The 16202-nt window shown below is 44.5% G+C and overlaps 1 protein-coding gene across 2 annotated transcripts in view; it reads left to right on the top strand.

The window, feature by feature from the left end:
- LOC112666827 (C-C chemokine receptor type 3) overlaps positions 1-16202 on the top strand; it is a 34811-nt gene that overhangs the window by 9891 nt on the left and 8718 nt on the right. Inside the window, exons 2-4 of one of the 2 annotated variants that reach the window (XM_035703127.2) lie at positions 6014-6317; positions 6851-7238; positions 8198-8266. In XM_035703127.2, coding sequence (XP_035559020.1) covers positions 8244-8266 — 23 coding nt within the window. In that variant the 5' untranslated portion in view covers positions 6014-6317; positions 6851-7238; positions 8198-8243. Of the gene's footprint in view, positions 1-6013; positions 6318-6850; positions 7239-8197; positions 8267-8761; positions 9124-16202 lie in introns of those variants that run through there. The other variant, XM_025458263.3, reaches the window with a different exon arrangement.

Raw genomic sequence — 16202 nt, 5'->3', positions numbered from 1 at the left:
TCGTCTTCTTGACCATCTGCTCTGGGGTCTAAGTTGTGGGAAGCTTTTTCTAGAGTCTAGAATCCTTCTAGAATCTTTGAACAACAATGAAATCTTGGTAATCTTGATGGTTTGGGTTATTTTGAAATCTTCTGCTATTCCATAGCTCCCATGGGAGTGGGAAAATGCTGTCAATTTGTTCTTCTCCATGCTAACAGCAGAGCATTTAGGAGTCCAGAAGGATCGAGGCACGTTGGATGGCTGTGTGGCCACGATGGGTCATGTAATCTCACATTGCTTTCATCATCACCTGTAATTTGGACACCTATAAATCGTGATGATAACCTGACAAGCCATGGTAAACCCTTGGCATGAGACTGTTCAAAAGATGATCATTGTTCTCATTGTGTGTTATTTTGTGGTTGTTGCTGTGACATCATATGGCAGTATTTCTTGCTCCTTCCACTTCCTAACTGTCTTTTCAGCTTCCAAGAGCTCTATGCATACCTGTGAATGTTAATAATTCCTGGGTACACCAAGAGACTACCTGTCGAGCCTCTCTTGCATTTTTGTGTGGTCATAATCAGAGTTCTAGCCTGTGGAATTGGTACAAATGTGATGTGAGCAATTTCTGGGCCTTCTCACAAACACTTTCATACTCTTTCCCCTACCTCTTGGGTGAGGCAGCTGTATACATTTTGATCTTTATTGATATCAGACTCACCATACATAAGGTGCCTCACTCCCTGAAATAAGAATTGGAGGCAGACTGCCACCGATCAGTGATCTTGACTAGCTATACATGACCAAGAAATGCATGTTTAAGCTCATTATTCATTTTGTAGTTTGTGAGTAACTAGCATTTTCCTAACTGGTGTAGAAATGGGTACCTTGAAGTGGTGCTGTACAAAAACCTAAAATATGTAGTATTGGCTTAATGTTCAGGCAGTGGGCGGCAGAGAAACTGATCTCAAGAACTGGAAAGATGTGGTTGCCTGGAGTTGGGGGCAGAAGGAGGGATGGACAGCAAAGGAGCTCAAGGAATCTCTTGGTGGGGGGGGGATGCAAATGTTCCATATCTTGACTGTGGCAGGTGTTTTCCAGATACATATAAGCATCGAAATTCATCAAATGGATGCAGTATATTGTCCAAAACACTTTCATACTCTTTCCCCTTAATAAGTTGATGCCAAAAAGCAACTGCCATCTATGGTAAACTTCCTATTTTCTCTCAGGTTTCCAGACCCTGAGGTGAGGATCCACATGGGAGTGATTTATTTTTATTGTTTTATTTATTTTTTTTTTAATTTTTAATTTATTTATGATAGTCACAGAGAGAGAGAGAGAGAGAGAGAGAGAGAGAGAGAGAGAGAGAGAGAGAGGCAGAGAGAGAAGGCAGAGGGAGAAGCAGGCTCCATGCACCGGGAGCCCGATGTGGGATTCGATCCCGGGTCTCCAGGATCGTGCCCTGGGCCAAAGGCAGGCGCCAAACCGCTGCGCCACCCAGGGATCCCTATTTTTATTGTTTTAATTTAAATTTTAGTTTGTGAACAGCCAGTGCAATACTGGTTTCAGGAGTAGAATTCAGGGATTCATTGCTTACATACAACACCCAGTGCTGATCCCAACAAGTGCCCTCCTCAATATGCATCCCCCATCTAGCCCCTTCCCCCCCTCCCCCCACCTACGTCAACCCTCAGTTTGTTCTGAGTGCTCTCAGAAACCACCAGCAAGCAAGGGAATGAGAAAGCAGGACAGGCTGGGAGGTAACTGGCAGGAGTGACCTCAGGCAAAGTCACCCCTCCACCCGATGTGCAGAATGCTTGTTTTCTTCCAATTGTCTTTTTTTTTTTTTTAAAGATTTTATTTATTTATTCATGAGAGACACAGAGAGAGAGAGAGAGGCAGAGACACAGGCAGAGGGAGAAGCAGGCTCCATGCAGAGAGCGCAATGTGGGACTCGATCCCAGGACCTTAGGTTTACAACCTTAGCCAAAGGCAGATGCTCAACCACTGAGCCACCCAGGTGTCCCCCATTGTCTTTTAAGAAATGGAGAATTAAAGCACAGATGTTCTGACATAAAAGTCAGCTGCTGGATCTTGCGCATGGGCTCCTGGAGCTGGATGGGGTCCAGGCCAGCTGCACCACGCCTCCCCCAGCCCCGCCCTCTGCTCTAGGGATGCAGCAGGGCAGGGTGGTGGGGAGTGTGTGTGTGGGGGCTTGGCTGGGATCTGGTGGCCGGGGAATCCAGGCCCAGCCCTACTGTGTTCTGGCTGTGTGATCTTGGGCTCATTGCTTAACCAACTCACTTCAGTTCCTCCTCTGCAAATGGTAAAAACAGACACACAGGCTCACGGAGAGATGTTTACTCAAAATGAACCACGTAAAGCCCTTAGCAGAGGCCCTCGCATGACACAAGTGCTCAGAGAAAGCTGTTTTTATCATTCAACCACCGTTTCTCTGCCCTTCCCCCCCTCCTGCAACTTCCCCACTATGGACAACAGCCCCCACCCTCTGTCACTCCTGGTAGCTGTGAGTCCCCTATGTCCTCTTGTATTCAGAACACCCCTACACTGGCTCTTTTATACCCGCCTCCCCAAGAGACTTTGGCACATTTTTTAATTCGTTCAGTATTCACACTGTGCAAAACAGAAGCTTGGCACGTTTAAAAGTATCCAGATTAACCTTGTTTTGTGAAAATGAACTATCAGTGGGTAGCTTTCCAGCCACTGGGGTTCATGGTAGCCTCCCATACTCCTCACCATACTCCTGAGTCGTGAACAAAGCCAGAAATGAAATTTTCTTGAATGGGAGAAACATTGCTGGCTGTTATTTGGAGAAAGAAAAATGAGCTTAAGGTTCTATTAGCTACCATCCCTTACAGATTGTTTCTCTTGTCTTTTTCTCCCCTCCCCCTCCCAGTTCCCCCTTCTCTCTCCTTTCTTGCATTTCTTGACCATCTCAGAGTGTAAGGTAACACAGAAGAAAGGACTTCATTTATTCTACTCCACTGACATTAGGTATGTTCGCTCCTGCTTATTTTCAAGTGTGTTGTATCCCATACCCAGGAGAGACAACTGTGTTTTGTGCATCATTTCTAAGTCCTTGCAAACCTTTTTCTTCACTATCCTATTAATTTGCTAATTTTTACACTAGATTTTTGGTGTTTATGCCAAAGAATAAAAAGGAACAAAATGAAACACATAAAATGGTGAGATGGACCATGGTGCCAGCCCAGAGCCTCATGGAAATGGCCTCGTAGGGCCTGGGGCCTGTTTTCAGGCTAATCTAAATACACAGGTAATGCTAGTCCAGATCCCTGAGAAGCAGACACTAAGAAGGTTTTATACTGGTCAGAGTTTGTTGGGGTAAGCACCATGAGGGGACATGGGTGAGGGCCAGGAGAGGTGGGGAGGGCTGTCAGGCCCCACGTAGAGTGGAACAGGATGGCAGAAGCGTGCTGGCCATCTCACAGACTGAGGGATGTTTGGCGTAGCACTGGGGAGTCCTAGCCCTAAAGTCAGCCAGCAGAGGAGGAAGGTGTCCCAGGAGTGGGCCTGCATCAGCATCCCCACTGTGCTGGGTCAGGGGCAGATGGGGACCATGGGACGTGTGGCCTTGGGACAAGCACAGCGCTGACTTCAGAGCCCGGCAGCGGGGCCTTGGTCAATTCCACACCACGCAGCTGGAGGTGTGCGAGGTACGTGCTCATGGCCACCACGAGGGAGGGTTTGCTCCATTTCTGGTTTAATTCTGGATTTGAGTTGGAGGCCAATGCTGAGGCTAGACTCCACTTTCCTGTTTTCTGCACATCTCGAGAAGTCCACTACCTCCCCAGCTAACAGCTTCCACGAGTTCACTCTGGCCCTTCTTGTGAGCCATCCAGGAGGGGGAAAGTCATGTTGGTAAAGGCTTGCTTCTGTAGATTTTTGAGCTTCCCAGGAGAGCAGTGTGCTGTGGACAGAGGGGATTCAGAGGTACAGTGGACCACCAGTAAGCCAGAGGCAGGCAGGGCTGGCCATCTGGGCCCTTCCACTAACCCGCTGGGAAAATGTTACGGAAAAGACCTGCATGGTCTGAGCTCAGTCTCCATGCCCCGGAGACCTTGTACCTGGGAGCTGGTGACCAGAAGATAGGTGCAATTCAAGGAAATGTGTGCTCTCTGCTGCTCTGCCAATCACTTCCTTTCACACGCTCAAGGCTGAGGTTGACCTGACCTCTCCTGCAAAAAAACTTCTTGGCCTCTCATAGCTTCGGATGGTGTTTTGTTTGTTTGCTTCTCTTGCCCATGCTCCTATATTCCTAAGCTGTCTTCTCTTTGGTTTGTTGTTGTTTTGGTTGTTTGGTTGTTTTTCCTCCAAAATGTTTCTGTTTTAGTTTCTGTGACATTGAGAATCTGGAAGATCACAGAGTATTCGTGTTTGAGGTCAGGTTTTCCTGTGAGCTGAGCACTTTGAGTGGCCTGAAAGAAGCTCCAGAAATCTCTTGCCCCTCTAGGGAGAGCCAAGACAGAGCAAGCCCCTGTGGACCTCTGGGAAACCTCCTCAGGTTCTGTCTGTACATTTGGACACCATGTCATCCTTGTGGTCAGTGGAAGCTTGGTGCACCTTTCCTTCAGATGGTAGGATAGTGGAGGAGAAGCAAGTACTCAGTGGATAGTCTACACTCTGGGGTGGAGCCCAGCTTTGCCCTTTACCCTCCCTGTGGCTTTTGCCAAGTCCCTTGACATCTCTGTTTTCTCATCTACAATGTGGGGGTAACAAGACCACCCCTGCCCACCTAGTGGGCTCCTATAAAGACCCCCTATCAATATGATAGAATGGGCCAGAAAGCAATTTGCAGCTGCGCTGTGTGCTGTGTCTATATGCTAAGCCATCACAGACCAGCATCTCCCAGAGCTCTAAGGAATCCCGGTCCTGAAGAATGTTAACAGGTGTTCTTTGAAAGAAAACAATTTTTGTTTCTACATTAAAAATAGGTTTGGGAAATGCTAGGTTAACAGAGTTTAAGTGGTTCTACACTGCGGGATTTCTCAGAGACTTCAATGTGCTGTGAATCTCCCTGAGTGTTTTCCAACAGTGCATGAGAGAATCTTCTTTACGTAGGAACCTGTGGTTCGCACACAACACCCTCTAGTAGAAATGCCGTCTGAGATAACACAGCCATCCTGGAGGACAGAAGGCATCAGTTTTGGTGCCAGCTCTTGTGGTAACGCTGGATCACAGGAGTCACCAAGCACATTGGATGGATTAGTTAGTTTAATCAACACACGGGTAACGGGGAGCCATAACCTGCAGGACCTGAGGTTCTTGATACCAAAACCAGCCCAAGAGAATCCCTGACATGGGAAGAGTCTGACCAGGATCTCCCAGAGTCACCACATGCCCTTCCACAGCCCACATAGAGGCTTGTGAGTCCTGTTTCCACCAAAATCATATATGGTCATATGTATCCTTACATAAATTAACCCCCATCAGAACTTTCTTTAAATCTTAATCTCCCAGTTGATGACAAAATGGTCCACTGAGCAGAGCACCCAGTGGACAGGCTCCCGTGGTTGGTCACTTGCACATGGAGCACGCTGTGGGGTCCATTCCTAGAGGAGTGCACATGGAGCACGCTGTGGGGTCCATTCCTAGAGGAGTGAAGCTGCTGCTGAACTCCACACTCCCCGGCCATATACCCCAAACTACTGTTTTCTGCCCGAGAACCATCATCTTCTTAGACCTCTTTCTGTTGACTTTCTTCTACCACCATTGCCAGCACTTGGCTTGTTCCACCCGGTAAGGAAGTTCTTGGGTTGCTTCAATCACTCCAGAAGAAATTCTAAGTCCACAGTGAGAGGTGGTCGGCCATGTACCAGATAGAGGGCCCACTCCCTACCCAGCCCTGTCCCTGCCACTCACCCACCTTCTCCTGAAGGTCACTTGGTATGAACACCCAGCTTCCATCCTCTCCCCACCACAGGAAACGTGGTGACATTTGAATTTGGAGGCAGGGAAGGCTTGGCTCAGCTCTATCTTCTTTCCCCAGGAAGGAGAGTTGCCTGTGGCTCTTGGTGTTGACTGCGCCTTGGTAGATGAAGCATCCAGCTCTGCTGTTTGGGGAACAGGCTACTTTTGGGTCCCTCAATATCTTCACTTGCTCAGAACCAGAGAGCAAAGGGGACAGGTGAGGAGGGCAGGGGTGCTTACTTCTCTTCAGATGATTTGGAGCTTCAGAAAACTGGGTGAGCCATGAATACCACAGAAGTTCTGCGGAGGTGGCAAGGACCAAGCACCTGTTGCGGTGACACCGTCGTCCTGGTCAGCACCAGTTGGACCATTTCCACAAGCAGGTACTGGGTGCAAGGTGCTTTCAGGGCCACCTCACCTGACCCCCTGTCCATGTGTGATGTTTGCAGAAGAGGAAGCCAAGCTTAGTGCCAACGACCTGGACTCAGAGTTCAGTCCTTCGAAGCTGAAAGGGATATCTTCCCAGGGAGGCTGGGCCTTGACTGCAGATGGGGTGTAGACCAGCAGAGAGGGAAGAGGGTGGGACTGAGGCGGGCAGGTCTGAGCCCCACATGGGGCTTGAATGGGAGGTTTGGGGCAGAAAGAGAGGCCCAAGAAATGCAACTGGAAACCCTGGAGTTGGATGAGGCCTCTGGGATTTTCCAATCCAGCCTCCTACCTGCAGACAGAGTTCTCCTTATTCTCAAGTAAAATTTATATTACTGTTCTCTATGGATGGCTATTTCTGTGATTTGTCTCGTGTAACCAACCACCTGGACTTGCATGCACACAAGCAGGCTAAGAAATGTTGTTTATGAGACTTGTGCCATGTAAATGACCTTGGGAACCTGGTTAAAATATATTATCTGGTTTCTAGGTCAGAACTGGCCGGGACACCAGTTCTGTTCTGGACACCAAGAGCTACGAATCTGGTCTCATATCCCCTCTTGATCCAGGCTGAGCTGCCTATCTCCCCACCTCCGTGAAAGGAAACTGGATGCGGGAAGGCAGACACACACAGCCCAGGCTCCTTGAAACTATAAAATTATGATTGCATAGAAATGCAACTCGCTCCAAACTGCATGTAGGCCAACAAGTGTTTAACTTCCAACCCTGTCATTTGCCCCATAATATGGCCCTCATGGGGATGGTCAGGTGGAAGTCTCTCACCTGAGGGGAGGATGCTCCACCCAGGCCTCTTGATCCATCAGGACTCCAGCTGCACTGACTCCACCAGGCTTCCCCAGCTGCTGAGGTCGGATGTTGTAAGTACTGCATTTGATGAAACTTTGCCTTATTCTCATGTATTACCTACTATTCCCTTCATCTACGTGTAGATTCCTTTCCTCTTCTATTAGGTTTCTGTGATAATGATATAATTTTTTTTCCTTTTTGAAATTGAAAACATAGCTGTTATGAGTCTTTTTCCCAGAACAATTACAAAAATGTGTCCTTCCTTTATTCTTTTACCTGTTTAATAGGTATTCACCTGGTGCCATCAGTATGCAGGCATGGGGTGGCAGGGCAAGCAGGGGAAGCAGGGCAGGCCTGGCTTCTGACCCCCGGGGAGCTGCCCTTGCAGAGGGCCCCAGGCTATGCATCCCCAGCTCCTTTATGGGGCCCCCAGGACACCCCCTCCCTGGTGGGACACCCTGCTGAGACTTCTAGTTCTCTGGGGCAGAAATCTGTCTCCTGGCAGCCTCTCCACCTTGGCCTTAGAGAGTCCAAGGAAAAGGCCAACTGCATTATAATGTAGAACAACATCCTATCTTCTTCAGAAGCTTCCAGTTCCTCTAACTCTTCTCAGGCAGGGCTTCTGCAGACCCACCTGACATTGAATCCTGGCTATCAAGCTCCCTCAAACTCCAGCCTCCAGGATGCCCATGAGCCCTCTTTGGCAGAGTCCTTTCTTTTTTCCCTATCTTTTCTTTGTCCTTTGAAGCATGTAACAGAGCTCTGCATCCATAGCAGATGTGTGATAAACACTTGGTGAACTTCATTGACATGTCCACTTAGCCAGTTTATCAGAGCTCTTCCCACAGATGCTGGGTGATGCGGGTTCTGTGCCCAGCACCACGATAGGTCCCCTGGACATGTCAGCAATAGAGCAAGCACATGTCTTGGTGGTATTCTACTCATTGCTTATGTTTGCTTAGCCCTCTGTATTTGACAGAGTTTTCCCCCAAATTTTAGTTGATTTCATGTCTACTCTATGGATTTACAGATGAGAAGACTGAGGTCCAGCAAGACCTAATGATGAACACAAGGTTATGCCACGGTGCGGGCCACAGCTGTAAGTCATTCTCAGGTCTTCTTGGGACATCTAACCCTGTGCTTCCATCATGACTTATCCAAGTCTCCTGTTGAGTTCTATAGAACAATTAGGTTATCCCGCAGTCCACATTTCATGGGAGAATTCTGATTTCATTTAAAAAATTCTTTTAGGGGCTCCTGGGTGGCACAGTCAGTTAAGCTTCTGCCTTCAATCCCAGGGACCCGGGATTGAGCCCCACATTGGGCTCCTTGCTCAGCAGGGAACCTACCTCTCCCTCTCCCTTTGCCTGCAGCTCTGCCTGCTTGTGCTCTCTCTTTCTCTCTCTCTCTGTCAAATAAATAAATAAACAAAATATTTTTAAAAATCCTTTTAGTATTGAAGAACAACTGGCAGATAATGCTACATTAGTTTCAGGTGCCTAACAGCGATTTAACAATTCCATACATTGTGTAATGCTCACTACCATCTGTCAGATGTAGTTACCATCCGTCACTCGATTTCACTTTTTACTCTGCCTCCCCCAGCTCAAGGCTATGCTTATTTGAGAACTTTCTCCCCCTTGCAAAAACAAAACAAGAGAGCAATGCCAAGAGAATGCAGAACCCCTGAAATAGCTGTTGAACATCAGCAGAGCTCATTTCGAAGATTACTCAACTGCGTTCTTTAGTATGTCATGTCAATCATAGAAAAGAAGAACTGTACCAAACTTGATATCTTCTGAAAACTTGCAAAACCTGAGCAGCTAGTCTGTTTAAAAGAGGAAGCTGTATTTTTTCCTACCTTACTGATGTCTCTGATCAGATGGTTTCTCCATTTCATGAGTGGTGAGACCTTAGCTGTCACTGGATGCATAACGGACTTTGCTAAAGCAACAGGTACTGCTTATCTTCTTTCTGTTCTCATCTAGGCAAGAACTTATTAAATGCAATAGATGTGGTTTGTTTAGAAGTTATTTCCAGGTATATCGTTGGGTTTCTAGGAACAGGGAGATGGAAAAGGGGTCTAGGCAGGTGGAAGTAGTACCTCCCAGGAGTGCTCTTGAATTGAGGAGGCAGAGGAGAAGGGACTCTCTGCAATTTAGTAGGTAGTATGGGGCCAAAGTGGGAGAATTTGTTGTGACATATGTCTATTTTCTTCTTGCTTTCTCCCATTTTCCTTTTCCTTCTCCCATCTATTAGATATGATATGCTTGCTTCTCCTAGTCATCCAAACTTGGTCCCTTTTACCTCTTTAGTCAACATGCCCATGTCTGTGCCCACAGTGTGTTTCCCTGTGCTTTCATAAATTCTCAACTGCTGAGAATGTGACCACTCCAAAAGGATTACACTTAGTAGTTTTGTGTTTATGGATATTGACTTGTAAGAAACAGTGAAAATAGAATTTACATATATGTGTATATGTATATAAACATTTGTTTATATATTACATTTGTATATAATTTGTAATTTCATATTTATGGTATGTATGTAAAACATATTTATGTGATACATACATAGTATATACATATATAGTGTGTGTGTATATATATGTATATAGACATAGATAAAGTGTTCATTGAAAATCCACTCGAAGGCAATGAGATGAATCAGTTAATCAACTGATTTGGTCTTTGTGTCTGGATTTACAAGGTTGACTATTTTTCCTGGACCTGTACTAGAGGGTAAAGATAGAAATGCCTCCAATCTCAAAAACTTGGATTGATGGGGATGGAAGTTAACTGTTGACAAATGTCTCCAGGGAGGGTGATGGGACTATGATATCTTTGGTATATGGAAGAGATAGGGGTACTTGTCACTCTTTTTAGAAGATGGTGATGATGACATTGAACCATGCAGGCTGAGTTATTTCTCCTGGGGGAAGAATTGTATGACTCAATAAGAAAAAAGCTGATGTACCCAGTGGAATGAAATTGGTAAAGGGCACAAGCACAGAAAAGGAAAAATGAATGACTACCAATTCCAGTTAAAAACGATTCTCAGTAATTAAATACATATTAGTTACACAATCATGACATCTCTTTTGCCCATATAATTGGCCAATTTTTTTTTTCTTTTCTGTCTTCTTAGTGTTGATGTATGCTTGTTGAGACTGGCACCGTCATCTATGAGTGCCAAGAATATATACATTGCTACACACTTTCAGGAAGCAATTTGGGAAAATGCATCAAGAAACTTAGAAATATGATCACAGGTAGAAATTGTGTTTCGGGAAATCTCCTTTAAGGAAGTAATTTAAAAATACAAAGATGTTCATTGCAGCATCATTTATAAAAGTGTAAATCTGGAACAACATGGTCACACAATAAGACAGTGATTAAATAACCATGAATATTTATACAATAGTTGGGGATCTTTACGAATTATATTTTCTTTTAAAAAATATTTATTTATTTGTTTTATTTTATTATTATTTTTTCATTTACTTGAGAGAGAATGAGAGAGAGAGAGTACAAGCAGGGGAGAGGGAGAAGCAGGCTCCCAGCCAAGCAGAGGCTCCATCCCAGTATCCTGAGATTGTGACCTGGGCCAAAGGGAGATGCTTAACTGACTGAGTCCCCTAGGAGCCCTCCAAATTTATTTATTTTAAAGAGAGAGAAAGAGAGCATAAGTGGGAGGGGCAGAGGGAGAGGGAGAGAGAATCTCAAGTAGACTCCACAATGAACGTGGAGCCTAACGTGGGGCTTGACTTCACAACCCTGAGATCATGATCTGAGCTGAAACCAAGAGTCAAGAGTTGAGTGCTTAGCTGACCATCCCCTACACATTATATTTTCAAACAATTATTAACTACATGGAGCAAAGTACAGAATATAAAATTTAAAATATCAGAATAAAAAAATGATATAAAATTTTAACAAACGTGAGACCTAGAAAAGAGGCAGAGGCAGCAGTGCTTTGTCCATGGCACAGGTGTAGGTGGAAATAGCAATGGCCAGGAAGCTGAGCCCTCAGGTCATGCTGAACACCCCCCAACCACGTTATTTTGACTACATAGTCATGCTTTCCCTATGAAAACATATTCTTCATAATCATCTCCTTCAACTAAATAACATACCACCAGCCTGTATACAATTAAAATTCAACCACATTTAATTCAACCTAATGTTGAAATATAAGGAGTAGATTTAGTCTTTTACAAGGAAATTGGTAAAAAATAACCAAAATCACCTGGCAGGTGAACAAAACCAAGTCACTTAATGAACTGACCATATTCCAAAAATGGGGTGTAGCCTTTGCTCTAGTAACTAATGACAATAATCATCAGGGAAGTCCATGTGCTGCCCCAGAATACAGTGCTGGTATGTGTCTGCAGCTAGTAAGAAGTTTGCATTTATTCATGATTGCATCCTTGAGAGGTTCTTGTGTGTTTCCAGGGAGGGAACTTCCTGGCTCACCAGGCAGCCTATTCTGTTCCCACAACCTGGTAATTCCTGGCAAGTCTTTCCCCCTGTGGGACTGAATGCAGTCTCTTCCAATGCTATCAGATTTCTCTGCTCTGGGGACTCTACTTCCTCTCCTATAGGAAAAGCTATCACATCAATCTATATCAAAAGGATCCTTCTATCTCAAAGGGACCTAAAACACTGCCTAATTCAAACCTTTAATTAAAAAGATTAGAAAACTTTGGTACAGATACAAACACTGGCCAAAAAAAAAAAAAAAAAAAAAAAAGGAGAAACTAATATTAATCTGAGCATTAGAAGACTTATATTTTTCATACAAAACATTCTAAGTTCTGTTAACTATGGCTGGTATTTCTGGACCTTTATCATTCTAGCCTGTCCTGTACTCCAGATGGTTACTAACCCTCTTAAAATAGGGCACCTGGGGCAGAACATAATATTTCAAATGTGTAGCCTGCACAGTGAAAAGCAGAGTGAAAATTATTCTGGTTCATCCTCCTGTCCATTTCAGAAGTGTTTATTAAGCAGCTATAAATTGTCAGGCATTAAATGGACATTAGTCACTAGTTTGGCACTGTCCAGTATGATGGTTACCCGCCACACATGGGTACTTAAATTTAAATTCACTGAATTTCAATAAAATGAAAAGTTCAGTTTCTCAACAGCACTAGCCACATTTCAAGTGCATAACAGCCACTTGGCTAGTGGTGCCTTATAGGGCAACACAGATACAGAACATTTCTATTGCTGCTGAAAAATTCTCTTGGATAGTGCTGCAGCAGATAATTATTTTTTCTGACTACCGCAGATTCTCTGTAAAATAAAACAAAATAAAGGGAAAAGGAAAGGAGGCCTGGCTTAACTGTATAGGCGGGAAGCAATTTGAGTAGCTAGTTAGAAAGGTAGTTGGATGGATAATGAAAGGGGAGCTTTTAGAATCACTGTGTTCTGGATCCCACCTCCAGAAATTCTGATTTAACTGTTGGGGGATGGGGCACAGCCTGGCATTGGGATTTCAAAAACTCCCCCGCAGTTCCCATCTGCAGCCAGGGCTGAGAACCGTCACTGGAATGAAACTTCTCATTGTGGAAATCTCCTTCTGCAAAGTTCCTGCCAGGCAGTCACCCAGGCTCTGCTTGGATACCTCCAGGCACTGTTTGCTTGGCGCCTCAGGAGGTACCCATTTCATTTTGGGTAATCCCACTCAAGCTCTTTCTTATGTAGTGTTTGAATTTGCCTCTTGGAATGACCTCCTGCGGGCTCTGGAGGGCACCTCTGTGAATCACATTCTGATTCTCACCTACAAACTAGTATCTTGCTCTCTTTCCTATTCCAAAGTGTCTTTTGTCCTGGGTGAGTGGATACATCTGGCTCTATTAACTCATCTTCCTTGGGTAGGGTTTCCTCTCCCCTACATTTCAGCTGGCAATGTTCACGTGCCTGGGACCTAGCAGGGTGCTCTGGATGTAGTCTCAGACCACCTGAAAATCCCATCACATGCTAACCTGTAATTCTAGTTGACCATAAAGTTAGCAAGTGATGGGGTTTTTAATTTTTATTTATTTACTTTTAAAGATTTATTTATTTGTTTATTTTGAAGAGAGAGAGAATGCACAAGTGGGAGGGGCAGAGGGAGAGGGAGAGAGCATTTCAAGAAGACTCTGAGCTGAGCGTGGAGCCCAATGCCAGGCTCAATCTCACAACTCTGGGATCATGACCTGAGCTGAAATCAAGAGTGAGATCCTTAACCCATGGCACCACTCACGTGCCTCTGGAATTTTTTTTAAACTTCCTGTGTTAGATAATCAATTGCAGCATTATTTGAAACAGCAAAAAGTATCTGTTTATAGGGGGACTGGCTAAATAAACTGGTATATCCTCACAATGGATTCTCAGCAGTAACAAAGAATAAGAAAAACTTATGTGGTGAAATGGAAAAAGCAAGGTGCGTGATGACGCATGTAGTATTCTGCTTTTATGCAACCAACAGGGTAAAGTTAGTAAATATATTTATATTCGCTTACAGTTGCATATGGAAATGTGTCCCTGCCAGGTAAAGAGTGGGTAGGTTTGTTGTCAGCCAGTGTAAAAGATTGGGGGTTCCTACACTCTGATTCCTCAGCTGTGAGGCAAGCCTACTGTGTGTGCAGCAGCCACCCGGGCCACTCCACATGTCCTCCAGGCAACTTGGCAGCATGGAGAACCAGTGGGAACATTCAGTCATATGCCTGCTGTGCCGTTATAAGTCCTTTGTCCATTATCTAATTGTCATGTGCCTTCTGGTGGTAGCCGTAAAAAAGTGTCAATCTTACTTGCTAGCTTACAGGTAGGGTACCCTAGATCCTCTACAGTTCTTGATGGGGAAGAGGTGTACAGAGATGGAGCAGGATGAAACTTCTTATTGTGTATCTTCTCATAATATTATGTTTTGAACCATATGATAGTGTGTATTACCTCCTCAATTGTAAATAGCATGTAATTTGAAATAAAAATGTTACTCTTGTAAAAATCAACTTCTTTCATGTAAATTTAGATTAAGGCAATGGAAGTATTATATGCAGATTAGGAGAAATGATAATTTCTTAGCATCCTAAAGTGGTCAGAATTAAGTGCCCAGTAGAATTCTCCTTGATTCCTGGTTGTCCTCAATGTCCTGGGAATTCATCTACCTACCTATCTATATAGCTATCTATCATCATCTCTCTCTACCTGTCACCTACCTGTCACGTGCCGAGGTCAGGATAATCTGACCTCGGATATCTCTCCATTGGACGTGTCAGTGAGTAAATGGACTAATATAATCCATGGTTCCCACTAGGTTATTTAATTTGGTTGAGATCCAAACTTGTTTGTAGAAATTCAAACACTTCATTTAGAATAGCTAAAGATTTTAATGAAGTCTGAAATGTCTGGTTAAAACAAATTATTGGATACTAATCATTGTAGGTTTTCTAGAACTCTGGGTAACAAACTACTGACTGGATATTTGTGGAAAGATAAGCATTTCTGTTTAGGTGGAAGAGATACTTGCTCCTCTGAAGTCATATTATACTACCTTGGACAAGATCTAAGAAATTTTGGAAAGCCCTGAGAACTTAAAAGTAAAGAAGGTCAATGGTTGGGGGATGGGAGAAGAACAACATACACTTAACTGGCTCTGTGTGTTCTAGATGCTCTTGCATGTGTTGGTTCATGTTATCCTCACACCACTCCTCCCTCCTTGACACCTTCCTCACTTGGCTTCTGGGACACCAGCTTTCCTGTGTTTTTTTCTCCTACTTCACTGTCCACTCCTTCTAAGTCTCTCTTGCTGAGTCCTCCTTGTTCCTATGACCTCTGATTTTTGATATACCTGAGAACACCACCCTTTACTATCTGTACTCACTTCTCTGGTGCTTTTACCCAGTGTCAGGACTTTAAACACCATCTATATGATGACAACTGTCAATTTTAGATCTTCAACAAGACCTCCCCTGGAGCCATATATCTAACTGCCTACCAGACATCTCCACTTAGATGGCACACAGGCATCTTGGACTGATATCCCCGCCTTCTTTATCCTGGCTGATGGCAACTTCTTCTTTCCAGTAGTGCAGGTCAAGACTCTTGGAACCTCTAAGTCTTGAACATTTCTCCGGATATTCATCCCTCACTCCTCCTCTGATCACACTGGGCTTCTTACTTTTCTAAGACCATATCCAGGCACTCTGTCATCTCAGGACACTTGTACTTGTCATTTCTCTGCCTGGAGCCCTCATCCTCCCTCTACCTATCTAACTCATCCCGTTGCTTCCTCCAAGTCTTTTCTCAAATGTCACCTCAGTAGGCTCCTTATTGGCCTCCCCTCCAATTTAAAAGTGTCCACCTCCAATCTCACCCGGTTCCTTTTCCCCATCTCCTATTTTATCTCTTTCCAGAGCACTCATGACCATCTGAGACCCTGTCACTTTTAGCTATTTATTCCCTGTGCCCCCCAACTAGAAAATAAGGTCCATGGAGTCAGGAAGTTTGATCTGTTCAGTTCCCTGATGTTGCCTGTGTTCCTGGACCAGTGCCTTGCCCATCATAGATGCTAATAAGTAATTGCTGAATGAATGGCTGAAGAGCCCCATGAGGCAGTAACTCTTCTCATCAGCATGTTGCACGTAAAAATCCTGAGGCATAGCGCAGTTAAGCTACTTGCTCTAGGTCACACAGTCATTTCTTCAGACATGGTAATGAATCATTATCCTACACCAAGGAGTATACATAAGGAAGGATACATAAGAAAGAAAATCTTATAGCTATGGACTCCCTTGGCACCAGATATCAATGAAGTCAAAAGTATCTAAGGTCTTGGGACAGGACCTGATCATAATACCAGGTGGTCCTGCAGGAATGATCACTGGAGTTATCTGTGGGCAGGGCTCTTCTAGATGGGCAGGTAGAGTCAGGGTGGCAGGCAGTGACTTCACACATATTCTCTTCTCTATATTCTTTGGATGATTTATCAAGTTCACCTGAGAGGCTGATCCCCTCAAAGAGACAAAGCACTTAAACACACACACACAC

Source organism: Canis lupus, chromosome 20 (assembly GCF_003254725.2).
Source record: "Canis lupus dingo isolate Sandy chromosome 20, ASM325472v2, whole genome shotgun sequence".
Lineage (NCBI taxonomy): Eukaryota > Metazoa > Chordata > Mammalia > Carnivora > Canidae > Canis > Canis lupus.
Note: the sequence above shows the minus strand (reverse complement) of the source record. Positions and strands in the feature narration are given on the sequence as shown.